The sequence below is a fragment of the Falco biarmicus genome, chromosome 4 (genome assembly GCF_023638135.1).
Source record: "Falco biarmicus isolate bFalBia1 chromosome 4, bFalBia1.pri, whole genome shotgun sequence".
NCBI lineage: Eukaryota > Metazoa > Chordata > Aves > Falconiformes > Falconidae > Falco > Falco biarmicus.
In genome coordinates this window covers 54,870,211-54,887,553 of record NC_079291.1, presented here as the reverse complement: position 1 = coordinate 54,887,553, position 17,343 = coordinate 54,870,211, and the positions used below count along the sequence as shown (strand labels likewise).

The 17,343-nt window shown below is 37.7% G+C and overlaps 1 protein-coding gene across 13 annotated transcripts in view; it reads right to left on the bottom strand.

The window, feature by feature from the left end:
* KMT2C (lysine methyltransferase 2C) overlaps positions 1–17,343 on the bottom strand; it is a 198,587-nt gene that overhangs the window by 45,957 nt on the left and 135,287 nt on the right. For 11 of the 13 annotated variants that reach the window (XM_056334255.1, XM_056334251.1, XM_056334252.1 and 8 more), the window contains 6 exons: positions 13,135–13,200; positions 11,546–11,758; positions 7,871–7,999; positions 5,884–6,003; positions 3,148–3,278; positions 1,363–1,549 (listed from right to left, as the gene is read on the bottom strand). In XM_056334255.1, coding sequence (XP_056190230.1) covers positions 1,363–1,549; positions 3,148–3,278; positions 5,884–6,003; positions 7,871–7,999; positions 11,546–11,758; positions 13,135–13,200 — 846 coding nt within the window. The remainder of the gene's footprint in view (positions 1–1,362; positions 1,550–3,147; positions 3,279–5,883; positions 6,004–7,870; positions 8,000–11,545; positions 11,759–13,134; positions 13,201–17,343) is intronic. The other 2 variants (XM_056334256.1, XM_056334260.1) reach the window with 2 other exon arrangements.

The following is a 17,343-nucleotide window of genomic DNA, read 5'->3' as shown; positions in this document are numbered from 1 at the left end:
CTAATAGCCACCTCTTCATGATTTATTTCTGAATAAAAAGAAGATGAAATTACAGTTTTACAAATTTGCTTATTCATAAAGAACAGGTTTTTTAAAAATTCCTTTAAACTTTGGAATAAGACAACATTAAATTAACATCAAGTTCATGAATTTCTAAAACCTTGAACTACCATAATACATGAACATTAGTGACTTTAATCTTACAGTCAGGTAGGTCAACAAACATGTCTGAATCCCTGTTTCTCTGACTTCAGAAGAATACTGCAGTGGAAAAAGTCTACGCGAGCATGTCTTCTTGTAGTGTTGGAAACAATGAAATACAGACCTTGAAACACTCCATTTGCAGTGGTTTCCCCTTCAGGGGAAGTTAACTTTTGCCTTTTCTATTACCCACAATTTCAACTGTATAGCAATCAATATTTAATTATAATGTAGCCTTCTGCCTTTTATTTAGCTGATTTTCACCCAGCAACAATCAGAAATAAGTGACCTTTCTGCAGATGACTCTCTGGACATGGGAAACTGTACCAATGTGTGTAAACACTTTTACATGGAAAAACTTGTGAGGACAAGCTGAAAGGCAAGTCACAAATCATCTAACATATACAAGAAATACTAGCCGTTTTTTAAAAAATACAGAATGGTAAGACACCTCCAGTTAACTGCATATACTACAAGACACAGAGAAAAAAATAATTTGGTCGGGACAGTGAGGTTTTCAATTTAATTGCTTCTTTGTGTGAAGCTGCCCTTTCAGCAACACTTCACAAGCCTCTGGCTATTTGCAAATCTTTCAGCTGTAAATTCAGTAAGATTTCGCAACAGCAAAAGCAAAAGATTGCCTAGAGGCTACACACTGTACCTGGAAAGGGCACTCATGTTCAGAAAGGACATGGTGAGCCAAAAGTTCTGAGGAGACTGGCAACCTAAAATAATCTAAAACATTAAAGAAAATAGAAGTTGGATGATATTCATCCAACTGATACTCACTAGACTACTAAAAGTTACCTTTTAATTAGAGTATTTTTGTCTTCTTCTATAATGAATGTGTATGCTTATTCTTACACAGAATTAATTTCATGGATTTTATAGACTTGGACGTTACAGTCAACAAGTTTCAGATTTGCATTAAATGCCAACTGTTGTACCATCCACTGCTCCTTCTGAAACAGCTGGAGCCTCTGAATATCACCGTTTACCAATGTAACTTAACTGCTCAAGGGCAGTTAATATACAGAATGTAGAAATCAGACAAATCAGAATCAGAAAAACATTGTGAGAAAAGTGGGAAAGATTGGAAAAGCCCCAGTTGCAACAACAAAATCAAACTATTGAATTATCACTAACATTATGTTTGTATACCTTGAGGTCCTAGTTTTGCCTGAGCTGGAGTGGAAGTTGAGCTAAGAAGGGGGTCAGATGAAGGATCCAGGAAATTGGTGGTCAGATTTGTTTTACATGAGAGTGGAAGTGATTCTTCAGGTAAATTATCTAGGCTCATCTTGTTTTGTCTACTGGTATCTAGTAGGTCTTTCCCAAAGAAAGCTTCCTGCAAACAAGACAACATGATTCAATGTAGGAAAAACACTGTATCTATTGAAAAATTTGGTATCAACAAAGTTAAAAGCCATTGATTACTAGAAATATAAAACCAGAGTCTCAAGTCTCTCATGCCTTCCAATATGGCAGTATCTCTTCCAGGTTACAAGGAGTGGATACAGCTTACCTGAGGTAGCTATATGATTAATATTTTATGATTAAATTCACACCCTAAATTACATAGAAAAACAATAGTCATCTTAGATGTATGTGGCACAGACAGTGCCAATACAGTGTTGCTATATATCACAAGTTTTTCAATATTTAAATTATTTCTCCTCACACAAAAAGGACAGCTGAAGGAGGAGAATACTACTGGGAACTTGATCAAGACCACACAAGAAGTTTATGAAAAACACGCAAGCACACTGTAGTCCAAATTCTAGAACTACCATCCACTGCATTTCAGTTACCACAAAATCACCCCAACGTCAAACCACAGTAACAAAACACCTTAAGATGTTTAACTTACATTAGTATCTCTTCAAATATTCTATAAAAGCTACCACTCACCTAAGCCTGGGTACTCAGTAATTTGACAACAACCTATCACATTTTCAAGCCAAGTTTTATTCATTATATAAGAACTCTATCTGTTTTCAGGTAGTCTTTAAAATTTTGATTTAGGATACAGCTATACAGCTGCTAAAAATAAAGCTAAAGATACAGATTTTTCAGTACCAGTTATTCCAACGTAAGCAGAAGAAGAATCTAAGAAATATTCTGTATTTTACAGGACTAAAATGTGCATTAAGGAAAAAATATTTATCCTTATTAATCCATAGTAAATGTTTAAGTATTTTCTTTCCAACTCCTTCCCCATATACGAAATACAAATTACTTGTAGACAGAGGTTGCTCTGCCTCTCTTGTAAATTCTTTGCTTTCAATCCCAATATAGTCTACATCTTGAAGTTTGGTGAACATCTACAAGACAGTAAAGTTTTCATGAAAAAAGTAGCTAAGAAGAACAGCAAACCAAAAATGTTCTCAGTGAGAGACGTATATAAACCAGTCAGTTTTTAAACTGGTTGAAGATGAGCAAGTTGCTCAATCACCGTTAATACTGTGGTTAATATCCATGACTGCTACCTCTTACGTGCTAGGGATGTCAGAGAATTAACGGAGTGGAAGAGCAGAGATTATTGTGGTAGGGGGATGCAAACCCCACAAAACTGTAGGAAAACAAGTTTCCCCTACCAAATAACATTCTATAATCTTCTGAAAAGAAAGATTAGTATCTTAAGAAAATAACATGCAAAGACATCCTACAGAGTTGAATGCTGAAAATGTCATGTGTCAGTTCAGAGAGAAAAGGTGGCTTCTTTCCTCCCGTCTCCTCTCTCAGAAAAAATGGGGGGGTGGGGAGAGAGAAGTAACACCAGAGGACTGGAGATTTAACATATTATACAGCTTTCTGTTCAAACTTATGAACATTCTTGACAGAAAAAACATTTCATTGGAATGAATTGGGAATCAGAAAAGAAACATTAAAGCTTTAAATGAACTATGCATCAACACACGTAAAGATGTACACCAGTAGTTTTACCTGCAAATAGGCAGGAAAGGTTTCTTCGAGTTTATTTTTCTTTTTTCTGTAACGCTTTTTTATTTTCTCAGTACTTTCAGAAGCTGGGGCAGACTCCTCAACTGGAGTGTCTGGCAGCTGTTCTGTCCAACCTAAAAAGTAACATTCAGGCACAAATAAATAAAGTACTCTGTGTCTTGCTCTAAACGTACAGTGGCAGCATGCCAAACATATCTTGCTACCTATCTGGGTGCACGGGTTTATTGAACATCACTCTAGATGTATTCTAAAGGTGGCTTTTATCTAGCCAGGTGTGAACTGGCACCTGATAAGCTGGGCTCTGGCAGTAAGAAATACTGTATGTGATACCAGTCACGTCACTACCTTGTTGTACCTGAGTGGCTAAAGACAGACCTTTAACTTTCATATCTGCAAGCCACCTAAGAATTTGGTAATCTCAGAGAAATTATAGGTGCCATTCAATCAGATATTTGAAAGCTAATTCCACTGAAGTATTATCTCCAAAATCATCAGTGCTGAGTTACACATTCATGACCTTTCATTTTATAAACTAATTATTCTCAAATTAAAAGTAAAAAACTTTTTTCCTTAAATCTGAAAAAGACTGTTGTACAAATAATGGGCAGGCAAGAAAAAGACATCTATAAAGATGCTCTTCAAGAAAAATTACACATTTATTCAGCTATCATATTCCAAAGTAGCACTGTTTTTTCTAACGATCACAAAAGGACACAGTGCTCATCAATCATTCAGTATTTTATTTCAACAGACCAGGGAAAACACTGCAGGTAAAAGCAGAACTTTTAAAGTCCTGACACTTCTATCTTGCCAAAGCCATAGCTAATTAGATGGAGTTAAGGACCCTGGGAAGTCATTTAAGAAACTCTGTTATTTTGGTGGTAAAATCAGCTATGCTTTGTACTGCAGTAATCTCCTGTACCATATTCAGAGGACAGCGAGTAGAATGCGGCTAACCAACGCTGTGACCTCTGCATTGTTGCAGAGTGAGCTTTTGCAGAGAAAGGGGGTGGAACACGACAAGAGGAGCAAAAAACTTGGTAAGGCTGGTGAGTACTGGCAGCTGAGAAGCAGGCTCTCAGCAAGCTATGATGATTTAAAACACAAAGATTTTCTGAGTTATTTTTTTCTTAACACGCAATTGTGCCTGAGCACACAAAAAGAAGCTCAAACTTTTAGCTGAAGAATACTTGTTTAAGAATATTGTTTTTTAACAATATGCATTGTACTGTTACCCAGAATGGGGAATTAACTTTTAGCTTTTTTTTTTTTTTTTTTTTTACTTAAAGGAGCAGATCCCTATAGAAATGAAAAACTTCAAAGCAAAATTTTCAGCATTATCTGAAACAATTTTGTATACTACACAGAAATAATATTTATAAAGCAGGAAAACAGAGCTATAGCACTAATATTACCAGGAAAGCAAACGTATCTATTCTATCTAGTTAGGGAATCTAACTAGAATACTGGCTTGCACTGATTAAAGAAACATTTGTTGGCTTCATAAAGTAGGTCTGCAAATGCAAGCAAGGACAGCATTTAACTATTAGTTTTTAATATTGGCTGGATGCTGCAGTAAAGATTCAGCCTCCATCATGTTGTACAAATACATAGCAAGAGACCAATCTGGCTCTAGAAAGGTTAAAAACACAATAACTAAACAGACAGGAGAGAATAATAGGAGAAATCAAGGCCAGAGTCTTCTGAGATGGTATCTGCAAACCTTTAGAAGCAGCTGCCTCCTCCTACTGACCTTATACAGATCAGGCTCTGAACTAAATACACTCCACACCTCACCTTAATGATACCTCCATATTTTCTAGATTAGATAGTGTGAACAAATCCAGATGGATGAAATATTTTAGTTTAATCACACATAGAAAGCAAGAGAACAAGGCCCATCAATAAAATCTGACTTCATGTAAGGTGCCCAATCTACTGAGTAATACAGAGTCAAAAGGCATTAAAATGGCTTTGCTAAAAGCAGAGACCAAACAGAGCAGGATTCTTCAGCCCTGGAAAAGGCAAAAACTGATGGTGGAATGCCACACGTCTAGAAAATCTTTCTGTATTATAAGTTAATATGGAGTGACTTTTTTTAAATAACCTTTCGTAATATAAAATGTGAGGGTAGCTTATCCTTAAACTGGTAGACATCCAGTTTAAAATAAGGAGTTATTTCTTCATACAGCAATAGTGTATCATTGAACTCACTAAAAGTATGATTTTCCAGAGCATAAACAGATCTATAAAAATATCAGACACACTTGTGGATCATGGAACACTGGTGAATATTAAAACTGATGGTCCAGAGACACCTCTGGATCAGGACAACATCTGGAGGAAAGTGTATGAGAAAGAGGATTACTCTAAACCTACCTCTTTTTTTTTTTTTACACTTTTTTTCTGTCTTCTACTAGTCAAAACTAGGCTAAACAGAGCTCTGACACAATACAGCAGTCCTTATAATGCTCGCTATTTTGTTCCCACAGTAGCCTGCAATTCATTTTTTCAATTTCTTTGTAAATCATGGGCTCTGCTGAAAGTATAAGTATGCAGGAATGAGTATTTTCAGTTCAATTAATAAAGCCATCGTGATAAACAAAAAACTTATTCCTCAGTAGCACAACTCTGGAAAGAATCGTATGTTGATGAGTTGCGTTATTTTTATTGCATTAGAGCACGAACAAAAATTTTAAAAAAAGTTTCTGCACTTACCTTCATCTCTGCCAGGCAACTGCTCAGAAACAGATCCAGAAGAATCTTTCCTGGAGAGAGATCTTTTAGTCTTCCCCTGCCCTGTACGACTTCTCTGACGTACCATAAATCCACCAATACCTAATAAGAAAACAAAAATTCAGTATATTGATAAAAACTACGTTTCATAGTAACAAAGACAGCCAAGGTTGTTCTGCAGATAAAAGGGACTACTGCATCTGTAGAGGTCTAAGAATGAATCTGAGATACTTGAGTTTTCATTCAGAGTTTTAATGTCTTGGTGGGTATATATATAATTATCACAAAAGATCAAAATTTCAGGATTGTAAATCATCCACAAGTTCAAAGGACCAAACCTGGCCACTTTCAACAAGGCAACTTTTACAAGGGAAGGGTTTTCCCTTCCCTTGTAAGCTGATGAATTGTTAGTCAATCTACCAAACAAAATCTATTAAAGAGCCTTAAAGGACACAAAAAACCTCTACAAACTGCTCGAGAGCCCATCACTCCAAATGATGGTGCTAGAGAAGGACGGATCACAAAATAAAAGGATAATTCATCAACATCATAGTGCCTGAATCTCCAGGATCCCTTAACAAAGAGTGACTGCAGTGCTTCTAATCCTTTGCAGTTGGTGTGTATGTACATGCATCAGATTCAGGTTTGTTTCATTTTTCAGGGAAATTGTTGGCTGCAGAAAACTAACAGAAGCTATTCAACTCATGATCCAAACCCACACCAAGCAAACAAAACTCTCTTCTCTTCTCTTGAGGACCCGACAGTAAAACGAAATGGCTTGTTGAGGTAGAGTGCAGAGAAAAAGGAAATCTCTGTTAAGTGATGTAGGTTTGTAACACTATCTCCCCAGGGTGGGCCCATGACGGAAGGCAATATACACACGGGTATGGCCTGCTGAGACAGGGCTCTTACACGGCTGTGTGGGAAATGATGTGGGGAGGGTAAAAGGTGGTACAGATCTTTTTAGCTACTGAGAGGAGCAAGAGAAACTAGACCGTGTTGTAACTCCTGCTTCCTTTCCTTCCTTCACTGTACTCCTTGCCTTCACATCCTCAATCATTTCATTGCCTCTGTTCTCCTCCCCTTCCATCTTCATAACCAGAGGGTATGGCCCGTTACAGCAAGCAGGATGGTGGGACTGGTGAAAATACGCGACTGCAAAGACTGCAACCAACTTACCCACAGTAGTGGGAGGCTGCATAATGAAATACAAAACCACCATGTTAACACAGACTCCGAGACATACCAAGGTATGCGGTACAGGGGCTCTTCAAAAAGCCACGTGGTGTCTCAGCACAGTTTATTATCTTGGGTTCAGTTTCAGCCCTAATGCATCAGAGCTACTTCCTACAGAGTCACTTAGGTATCTCTAGCTTTTTCTGCCTGGAGACAGCTCAAGTGTTTCTACACCCAGGACACATGGTTAATCCACAGTCAAGATAATTAAGAGCTGACTGCCCTAATAAATTAAAATAAATTAATCCATCCAATAAATGAATTCATTAAAATTCACTGCCAGAAGTCATCTACAAATATTTACTCCTATGAAGTATTTCAGAAAATAACGACACCTGCAGAAAGTTCTCTGAACTTCAAATATTGCCAAATGCACATACATACATACATACACACACACACAAGAACCGCCCTTCATCAATCATATTAATACAGTACATTTTCCCATCAAGCTAAGAATCAATACAAGGTATAGATCTGAACTACTGTCCAATAATTGACAGCATACTAAGAACAAGCACACTGCTAAGCAGCAACCTTTGGAAATATATTTTGATAAGAGGACTAAAAACTATTTTAAACAGAACGGGGAAAAAATCTAAAATCAACAATTAGCAGTAGAGTACTTCAGAATTCCATACTGTTTTCTATTTATTTTTTGTTTAATTATACAGAAAAAAAAAGTGTTAAAACAAACAAGGGACACACAATCGTAAAAATTATTGTAACCTACCAGGTCTATATGGTTTTCGCTTCCTTTTTTTAATCCCATCAGCTCCTTCTGCCACTTTGGTATCATCATCTACAGCTTCCCGTTCTGGGCTGGAATCTGATTTTCCATCACAATCCATAAGATCACCTTCTGCAGAAAAGAGGCAATGGTAACTTTAACTGGAGAAGGGAAAGAAGTTATTTTTCCAAAATGTCTACATCTGACCGATTTCTGAGAAACTGATTAAAACTGACAGATTTCCCAAAAGGGTGGGTGATAGCTACTCATACTCTCCAAACACTTCTGTGAAACCCACCTTACCTATACACAAACCCAGTATATACATACATTTCCTCTGAGATGATGTGTACACAAGACCAGAGAGTAAATGCTATAGTTACTATACGTGAATCTGAGAATTTTTTTGGTGAACTTTTCAGATGCCTGTGCTATTGCATTTTCTAAGTGTCTGACCAATTTCTAGCCATACATCAAGGAATATGGTTACAACTGACCATGCAAGATTCACTTCATTTTGTTTACTGTCTTGTTTTCTTTGGTAGGCCTTTTTTTTATTTAGCAGACAGGCTGAAAAACTACAGCCTGTACTTGGAAGGTAATGTTTAATGACTCTTTGTTTAGAGAGTTCTTGACTTGAAGCCATATGAAAGCAGACTTATCTGTGAAAAGGAATTTAACTATATACTAGAAAATTCAGCCCAAAGGAATTACTCAGCCTTGAAGACAAAGACTGTAATTTTGAGTTAAGAGTTTATATTCTGTGGGAAAGCAGGGTAGAAACAGATGTAAGGTATGACGGCATTAAAAAGCCTTTGGTGTTGAAGAGCGAGGGAGTTAATTCTGTTTCTGATACCTCCCAAATATCAACACAGTAATGGCTTCATATCTTCATTCTATTATCAAGCTTTTGAAACATTAAATGTGCTCTGACCCCTGAAAAGATATTGTAATTCTAATTCTCTGCTTTGGATTTAGGTGTATAATTCTATATGGTCTAAAACCACATACAGTTGTGAGAGGGAGAAATACTGAAATACTGTTATGACAGACAGAGCTGGACTCTCTCATACCACTTCTGCTGTGGTAGAAGTACAGCCCTTGCTCTTCCACAGGCTGGGTCACAAACCAGACTTTCCCATCAATGAAGACAGAAGTTCAACCGACAAAGCTAGTGGCTTGGCAAAGGCAGTCCCCACTGACCACCACGGCCAGTTCCCTCCTCCTCTCCAGAGCATGGGTCAACCCTCTGCAACGTGTTCACTTCTGGCAGAAGAGAAACCTGCTAGAGTGCTAACATGTCCTGCTACACAAAGCGGTATGCCAAATGCTAAACCCCACAGTGGTCCTTCCCATTTACTTACAAAGCATAGCTCTACAAATAGTAGCAGAAGAGCCACGTTAAGTCTACCAAAGCTGAAGCTCCCAAAGCAAGCTGAACTTTCATCAAGTGGACTTTAAAATGTGGAACACCAGATGAAATGCGGAACCTGATGAAAGCCTATAGATGAGATGGTAACAAAATTACCACGAGCTCAGTTTTCTCAGATACAGCCTCTTTCTTTCACCCAGAACTTTAGAGTCGAAGTAAGGGTCTTTCCCCTTTCCTGGAACTACTACACTATGTTGCTCCAGTCAAAGCTGTGGGCACAGCTTTATTCACCCTGATGCTCATATGAAAATTTCAGACATTCAGAGAACAGGCACTGATCCGCTCTACAGAGCACATTCCAAGAAATCCAGCCAATCTACCAGGTACATGTTGTGCTGTTACTGTCACATCTATGAACATGCTCTAGCTCTCAAAAAGGCAATGAAAGGTGATCAGAACTGAAATTAAGTTCTGTGGAAGCTTTGGCTCTCCCTTTCATACTCTACATTTACGTATCTTGTTATCTAGTTGGAAAGGGCTATATAGAAGCCAACAAGCAGATAAAGAAGTTAGACAAAGTTATACAGAAAACAGGCACACGTTTGTAAAAGTAATGATTAAACCACTGAAAAAGACCAAGTGAAATGGCTAATTCTCTACCCTGTGCCTTCAAACCAAAATCAAAAGCTTTTTTGCTTTCAACAACCCAGCTGACGGAATACATGAAAGTATGAGATGAAATTTAAGAGTCAGTATAATGCTAGGACAATATACCAAACCCTGTGAATACTGAAGGAAATGAAAGAAAAACAAGTAGTTAACTGTTTTAAAGGTTATAAACAAATAAAGGAAAGCTGTTATAAAAAAACCCAAACCACTTCTAGTCAACAGCAGACAGTAAGAATGTGCTAATCAAACAACAGGAACAATATTGATATTAACAAGTTAACAGTGAAGCTGCACTGATGGTTAAACAAACCAGTTACCTCAAGTATACTCTCCATACCTAAAAAAAGCTTCTTATGACATTTAATCTGATTAACAACGAGGCAGTGTTGCACAAACAGAAACATATTAGATTGTGGTGAGGTGGGGTTCCTATTTTTCCTCTGTTCCTCTGGTAACAGACATCTGCCTGACTAATGTAATGATTTTCACACCTGCCTTAAGTAAGCCTTTCCTCAGGCCTCGGATTAACACCTATTCTACCAACATGCTTACCAGGATGTACAGCCAGACCAAGTAAAAAGGACAGGAGAACATTACTGCACCATGCTGGCTGCTGTTTCTAGTGTTGAAAAGCAGGGATCTGAAATGGGGCTGGCTGCTCCTACGCACTTTCCCACTCTTTATCTCCCACCTTCAGTCTCCTCTGGCTGGGGCTGCTGTGCTTTCTCGGCTGTGAGGGAAGCAGATGAGACAAGCCCTGGTGGCCTGGGACAGGTGGATCTTTGCTCCATCTAGACTTGCAGTGGAAGGAGCTCTCCCAGGGGCTTCTCCCATTGACTGAAATGTCATGCCCATGCACAGGATGTGTTTAGAAGACAAGCGTTAGCCAGATGCCCTCATCTCTCCTCAGCACTGGAAGCCACAAAAACACTGTTAAATCTTTTCCTCCCTCCATACTACACAGATACGCCATCCTGGAACCTGAAACCCTTCAGTAGATCTCTACGTACAGCATCATCTACTTGAACTAGAGCAACATCCGAAATCGCTCCTAAACTCAAATTCTGTCTTGAATTCTACTTTGGAACGAGGACAAACATTCCCTATAGGATTGTCTAGGGAAATTCAAGAAAATTATTTTTTTTCCCTCAGGTCACCCTGCCTTATTTCCTTCAGAAAGAAGAAATACTCAGCAAAGAACTTTTTACTCTGCTTTCCACTTTGTTTTGAATACCAGCTTTACAGTGACCTACATGTTGCTTTGCTGAGCCAATGTCACCACTTTCAAACAGCATTTGCACTGAATTTGAGATCCTCAGACTACACTTGCACTCAGTGAGTGCACAGTATTTCTCACAGGTAACCCAATGATTAGATAAAAAGGCAACTCACGTTTCCAGTGTTGCCAGCCTGAGAAAGGTGAGTTTCCTATAGGATGGATGACCCATAAATAGAACAACAAGAAAAATCTCTGAAACTGACAACAATGAGCCACGACAATTGTTCAAGTAATCTCCATAAAGCATTCTGTACAGAAGGTATGAGTATCAGTACCAAAAAAATCCCAGGGATATTTGCAATACACACATGTACTGCAATGCTCCAAGATACAAAATGCGCCAAAAGTAGACTGCTACCTCTACTGTCATCCATCTCCCCATCTCTTGAATGTTCTGACTGGGCATCTGGGGGTGTCTGAAGCACAGCCACACTGTTCTGATTTATAATCTTCAGTTTAAGCTTTGGTTTCGTCCGTTTTCTTCTCGGTACTGTAACAGTTAGGCTCTGTAACTGAGACATGCCCGATTCTGTCAAGCAGACTCCATCCTGGGTGTATGTCTTCGGTGGGTCTATAAAAGTTAAATGAATCATAACAGCAATATAAAACTCCTTAATTTACAAGTCTTAGATTTTTAGGAATAGCACTTTTAAGAGTTAATAATCCACATGTATGGAGCTGATTCATGAGTGAGGAAATTGGTATAAATAAAACAGAGATATCTGATACTGTCTTACACATTACAGTTACAGCTTCGTAATTTAAGAGCCTGATGTCAAATCCAGCAACAATCCTTTATATTGCTACAAAACAACTTGCATCAAAGACTCATTGGAAAGAACAATTTGATTATGGAAACTGGTGCCTTGCAGGGTATTTCCTGGCACTCACAGAAAATGTGCCAGTCGTACTTTGGGTTCCTATTGCTTATTGGCCAAGGTCCTCATTCAGCCCTCAGCACTTAAACTTCATTTTATTAATGACCTTAAGCCTCCCAGAACTCTTGGTAACTCAGGCAAGTTATTAGCCCTATTTTATTGGCAGACAAAATCCAAGTTATATCAAGTGAGCTGTTCAAGATCAAATTGGAAATGGTGGGTAGAACCCAAGTCTCCCAAGATGTGCAAGATTGCCTCCTCCTCAAGCTGTTACATGATAATTGTTGAGTCTAGCAATGAACTCTTAACACTCCTTAATTCACTGTGTAGAAAGGTGCTGTCACCTGTGCTGGCGCCCTGCCAGTGGAGATTTGGGAACTCTTCGGGAATTACCAAATAATAAAGAGGCTACAATGATGCTTTTGCTCTTTGGAGACAATTAAATAATTATTTGATAACACAGTTTTTGAAAACATACAAACATTTCCTCCCTTTAACCAAAAATACTTTATGTAACACCTCACACCTCAAAACACGCCTGGTTCTAAACTTCAAAAAAATCACGTATCTTTTTCAGATTGAAGATTTGAGGGGAGAACCTTCTCAGAACTACATTTGTGCAGTATCAAATAGAAAAAAAATTCTGACATGATGGAAGCTGTTAGGCACTATCTTTATAAAAAGTGACTTGTGGGTAGGCTTGTCAACATTATAAATTCCTAGCACAAACCAAATGCAGAAAAGTTGTGTCCTCCTACAGCTCAAACCTGTAAACATTTGTGTACATGCTTGACTCAGCATCACTGTTATCACTGCTAATATTAAGGCAAGCAACTAAGTCTGCAGGATCAAAGCATAACTTAAAGTAATTATTATAGTGTAGGTATGGCAGGCAAAAGAGAAGAAACAAGAGAGAATGAGAAAAAAAATGAAAAGCATGCTGCGGTAACTGAAGGATAGTTAATGCGGTGTGTTATAAAAATCATAGAAAAAGGAGTTTTTGTCTCATGTAAAAATATACCCTTAAAATATGCTAAATGACCAAAGATCAAGCATTTACATTCTTTACCTAGTTCTTTTGATTTTGAAATAATCTGAGCTCCAACTGATGAATCACAACAGTCCAAAGAAGGCACTGAAAAATATAAGGAAAATAATTTCAACTTTTAAAAATGGTGACTTGATTTAAACTGAAACTATCAATTAATTTTCCTTCAATCAGTTCCATTAAACTCCCTAATTTATACTGTTGGCAACATTCACTAGCACCTTTAAAATAAAGTGCTTTTCAGAGTCACAGAAGATGTGACTACAAAACAAGCCTGATAGAAACTGAAGTTCTCCGATTTCCTAGAGCCAAGAATGGCATTGGAACGGCACTGAACTTGGTGGTAAGTGATCTCCTACTGGACGAAGGGCAAATTAATACATTGGATCTACTGGATTGGAAAGTAACCTCTACACTAGTTATGATGTCCAGGTTTTGCTGACCTAAGCATGAAAAATGGGAGGGCTTTGTGAACTGGGTACCACCTGCTGTCATACTTCCCCAAGGAGGGGCAGGCACGCTCCAGCAGCTTCACACACAAGCTTCTAGCTGTGCCCGGGCTGTCAGGACTCTTACACAACGCATACGAGAAGGCTGATCTATCTGAGAACAGATGATACGTGACTTGTTGAAGTTAGATAGGGTAATTCTTATTCAAGATAAGAATATCGGTAAATGGAACAGCAGAAACTCAATTTAAGAACTACAGCTTGTGTGCTTCAGGGCAGCACTGGAACAGTGTGATTGAACAAATAATGATCAAAACTAGGCTACTGTTGTGGGCAGAAATGCTCTTCCCATCTGCCTTGCAATAACCGCAATCATGCTTCACTAACCTATGATGTGCAGACTACACTTTCAATATTAGTAGTGACTTTACAGAGATTATGTAGACAGAGTAAGTAAAGTGAAAATTAGAAGCTTTTATCTTGCAAACACAGAACTAGAATCAGAAAACCTGTTAGTTTGGCACAGTTAGCATTATCATATAGGCAAGTATATCCACGCTTTTTTCTTCTTTCATTTTCTTGCCTAGAAATCTTATCCATGCTGAATTTAAGACTCAGACAAACATCTGGAGTATTTACTTTGCATCTGCCACACAAGATGTGACCACTGAGACAAAGCACCTGTGGGAGGTTCAGTGTTTCTCAGACAAGTCAGACCACTGCACCTGTGCTGCTGCTGACCACACACAATATGGAGTCAGGGGCAAGAGCAGAAAAAGCCCAAAAGCTTCCAAGTAACACTTCATTTTTTTTCTATGTAAAATAACGAGTATGTAACCTAGAGGATGCTTTTTAAGCATCTCAAAAAATGAACAAAAATGAAAGCCTGTCTTCAAAAACTATAGTCCTTTAAGGGTTTTACGGAAGGTGTAACTCAAGTACATGACATAACCTACAGAAAACAAGTATTCCATGCAATTAGCAAATGAAAGCAGCCTATGAAAAACCGATAAATAAGAGTGGAAGGAAAAGACAAGGAAGAAAATGAATTGAAAATGAGATTTTAAAAGAGACACTGAGCTGGAGGGAAACAAATAAAGGACAAGCAACAGGATGGAAGTTATTTAAAAGCACTGAATTGAAAAAAACAAAAAAAAAGGTTGTTAAAAATACTCAAAGTGGAATAAGACATCATTCTGTTCATTTAATTAGTTATAATTTACAAGATGTTTTAAGACAGTGATAGCAATTACTGAATTGGAATCTAAGGTAAATGAAAACATCAGAAAGACAGCTGTGAATGGGAATTCAAAATCCTTATTTAAAAGTCAAACAACAGGGAGCATTCTTCTGGTCCAGGTCAGATTGGGAACAATTTCAGCTTTGGAGACCGAGTAGAGTTGAAATATTCAAATAAACAAGCTGATAGCGACAGAGATGACGCCTTCAGAGACCAACTCACAAAAGCTGCAAAAACAGTGTTTGAACACGCTATCAAACAGACTCCCAGAAAAGGAGCTAATTAAAACGCAGCTTAAGAATTAAATCAATAAAATGGACAACAGAGAAACACAGTACTGTTACAGAAAGACTGTTCATGGGAAAGAAATCAAAAATTGAACAAAAAGTGCTTTCTGAAGCACTTAGCCAAAGTTTAATGAAAATTATTACACTTATTTCCAAAAGAGTTTAAACAGCATTTAATAGCTTCAACTGAAAACAAATAATTGCACAGAATACAATATGATGAGAAGAATCACAGTTTCAAGAAGAAAGAAGGCTGCCATTTGTAAGGCTGTAATAGAAAGGAACTATTCTAGGAAGAAATGAAATCAGCAAAAGGGACAGAGCAAAATGGTTGATGTAGAAACACAATGCTAACAGAACGCTACCAGATGCCTACATAACTGTGTGCATGAGGCTGGGATTTCTTTGTAAATACAGTAACTTACAAGAATGATAAGAGCTGACATAATAAACATTCCAAATAATAACAATAATAAAAAAAAAGTTAAATTTTTAACAGATAGTATTGTATTGCTTTTGTATACTTTATTTGTAAAGTATTTGAATTAAGTTTCAGGAAAATTATAATTCAATTCAGTTTCATGAAAGTTGTACAACAGAGGCTCCCCAGTATAATATGCGTACCACTGACAGTATCGAGCATCTCAGAATTAGTAATACGGACTCCTCGCTGCCTCTGTGAGCAGCTTGCTTAAGCCACAGAAGGAATGCATGCACACAGGTGATCAGAAACTGTGACCAGATCAGTTTTAACCAGCTAAAGAAAACCAGTCCCTTTGCTGGTCCCTTTGCCTCCTGCAGAGAAATTAAAACAGCACCAAGGGAGGAGGAGGCTGGAGTATATGGATGAAGACAGGATGGGAGTAATTGAGGAAGGGATGAAATTTGCAGATGGAGCATAAGACATATAAAGGTAAATGACATAAAGGCAGAAGTGATGGGTAAATGGCCAAGATTTGCTTGTCTAGGAGTCAATCTAGATGAGGGGTACAGCCCCCACTCCTGAATGTGCTGGGATTACAGCGCAGAGAAAAAGCGGCTGCTGCCTAGAGCAGTTACAAGTAGCCAGTCATGATAATATTCAAGCAATCTAAATTAGAAGAAAATTTCTACAAGGCACAGCAATACGCTGGGGAACGTAAGTTATAACTTGAGACCATACTGCAGGGAACCTGATGAAATTGATGAGATGGTAATTTCAAAAGAATCTAGGAATGAAGGTTTATGGTATACTGCTTTGGAGAAAATCTTACCACATTCTGGTATTCATATACGTTCAAGAAGAAAAAAAAATATTTTTTATTTCTGTTTCCTGAAGATGACTGTACAATTATCTTTCTCATCACCTACATGCTAGAAGCATTTACTCTTTATGAACAGTAAACCCACCATGTATTGGTAATTTACTAAGCTGAGGGGCTCCTGCTTCTTCTAGAAAGAAAAGTAGTTTAAAGCTTGTAATAGTACTTGCAACACATCTGTGATACATCAAATGGAAAGAGCAAGAACCATCCCAATAAGAATCCCACAATATGGTACATTTTAAGAAGCATTCTACTGCAAACTTGTTTCTCTAAGTTTATCAACTCACTTTGAAACAAAAAATTACAGAAAACTTTCAAAGGAGTTGTAGAATTAATGAAAGACTGAAATATTTCATATAAAGGTACATGCAAGTATTTCTATGAACATGCATCAAATGACATACTCAGACATGCAACTGTGCAAACGCACACGTGTTAAAGACGTACTATATATACTGAGTCAAAACATGAAAGAATAAACAAAGAAACTTGTCTTATAAAAAAAGGTGAAAAAAAACTGCAAAAAGAAAGCTTGGGAACTCCCTAACAGGTCTTGTGGGACTGGCTCCTACTCCTGGAAGACAAATCTAAGCAACACAGCTTCATGAAGGTGTGCGGGAAGGACTAACTACAGCTTATGCCTGTAAGTGAAACATCTCCAATACCATCTTGTGAATTTTTTCCATCTCACATATTATGGGCTTTAATTATCGCTAAAAGGTACCTCTGCCAGCTTGAAAAAGAAAGGAAGGAGCATTGGACCTTTTTGTTTTAAGTGCCCACAGCTTATTAATAAAATAAACAAAAATCTCTGTCGTATCTGAAAGTTTCTTGTTTTTCCCAGTTATAAAACCTCTTTCTTTTTGGAATTTGTGAAAACAGGTCTCAAAAGTTAAGTGACTTGTAGAAACACATAATCGTAAGTCATTCTTCTAACAGTGATAAAAGTG